This window comes from Gracilinanus agilis, chromosome 4 (assembly GCF_016433145.1).
Source record: "Gracilinanus agilis isolate LMUSP501 chromosome 4, AgileGrace, whole genome shotgun sequence".
NCBI classification, from domain to species: Eukaryota; Metazoa; Chordata; class Mammalia; order Didelphimorphia; family Didelphidae; genus Gracilinanus; species Gracilinanus agilis.
This window is the reverse complement of record NC_058133.1, coordinates 170,062,110-170,063,445: the sequence shown is the minus strand read 5'-3', so window position 1 is coordinate 170,063,445 and position 1,336 is coordinate 170,062,110. Positions and strand designations below refer to the sequence as shown.

The 1,336-nt window shown below is 44.8% G+C and overlaps 1 protein-coding gene across 1 annotated transcript in view; it reads right to left on the bottom strand.

Moving 5' to 3' along the window:
- LOC123244724 (protein S100-A15A-like) overlaps window positions 1-1,336 on the bottom strand; it is a 10,017-nt gene continuing 8,681 nt past the window's right edge. Inside the window, exon 2 of the mRNA XM_044673283.1 lies at window positions 1-177. Within this exon, the coding sequence (XP_044529218.1) occupies window positions 1-177 (177 nt within the window). The remainder of the gene's footprint in view (window positions 178-1,336) is intronic.

Here is a 1,336-nt window from a genome sequence, read left to right as displayed (position 1 = left end):
TCAGTAGAGGCCATTTGCCTGGCAGTAGTGGGCACAGAGCTGCCGGTGGTACTGCAGGTGGTAATCCTTCATCATCTTTCCCAGGATGTAGATAAATTCATCAAAGGAGATCTGGTTGTCTTTGTTCTTGTCGGCCACTTCGAACAGCTGCTTCAAATATTCAGGCTGAGTCCGGCCCTGGAGCAGAGAGGCAGGAGTGGCTGATTAACCAGAATTGTCACCATAAAGCCTGACATGGCTCCCACTGTCTATCAGGCTCTCTTCACAATAGTCCATAAAGGCATGATGGGCTCCACCCCACTCCTACACCCCAAATTCCTAAAGAAACCAAAGGTCAAAGATTACATGAGGAATCCACCTTGCAGGGCTGGCAGCTGAACATTCATTTGGATCCTCCACTTCTAAGCTTTGGCTGAATTTACACTCACCTGAATATAAGGGTCTGAGTATATGAGGATACTTCTTGTTTACATCCCAAACACACTAGGTTTCTCAAGATAACTTACCCACCTTTCTGATCCTTAACATCTCAAACATCACTTATGATCTCCAACATCCCTAGGTTTCTCAAGATAGGTAACAGACCCACCTTTATGATCAGGATGTCATAAACAATGTATGCTTCTGTTTAAGCCCCCAGAGCCAAAGGCATCTATTCTGTTATCTATTCCCCCTAGACTGCCCACCTTGTTTGTTCCCATTGTTCATCCCACTCTCCATCTTCCCTGTCCAAGTCACACAGGCCCCATCCCATTAGAATATAAAAATCCTGAACTTTTCTCTGTTTGAGGAGGCAGTCGGTCCTGCATGCTGCCTCCCGACCCTTCAACCTAAATAAATCTCTTTCTTTAAAGGGTTTCAACCCAAGTCTGTCAATCTTGAAAGGGCACCCTCCCTAGACCAAGGGTTAATATCTAGCCCCCCACAATAAAGGTAGGTAGGACAAGTCTCATTATCCTTTTTTTTATGGAGGAGGAAAATGTGGCTCAGTGGGTCTAAGCCAGTAATGGGGAAACTACAGTAGGCCAGATGTGGCCCCCTGAAATGTTCTATCTGGCTGTGGGACATTATTCCTAATCTGACAAATACAATGAGTAGGATACAATACAAGAAAACTTTGAAAGAGTTGCCTTAGAAACAGACTGACAGAGGAGCATTTCCTTTCCTTTGGCCCCTTCTTTAAAAAGTTTGCCCATCACTGGCCTAAGCAGCTTTCCTCAGGCCAATCAATTATTGTTTGAGGCACTAGGCTAAGGTCTGGGATACACAATAGTAACTGTTAGAACCAGGAGCCAGATTCAGGTCTTTTTGTTCTTCTGCCTTGGGAAAGAAAAAG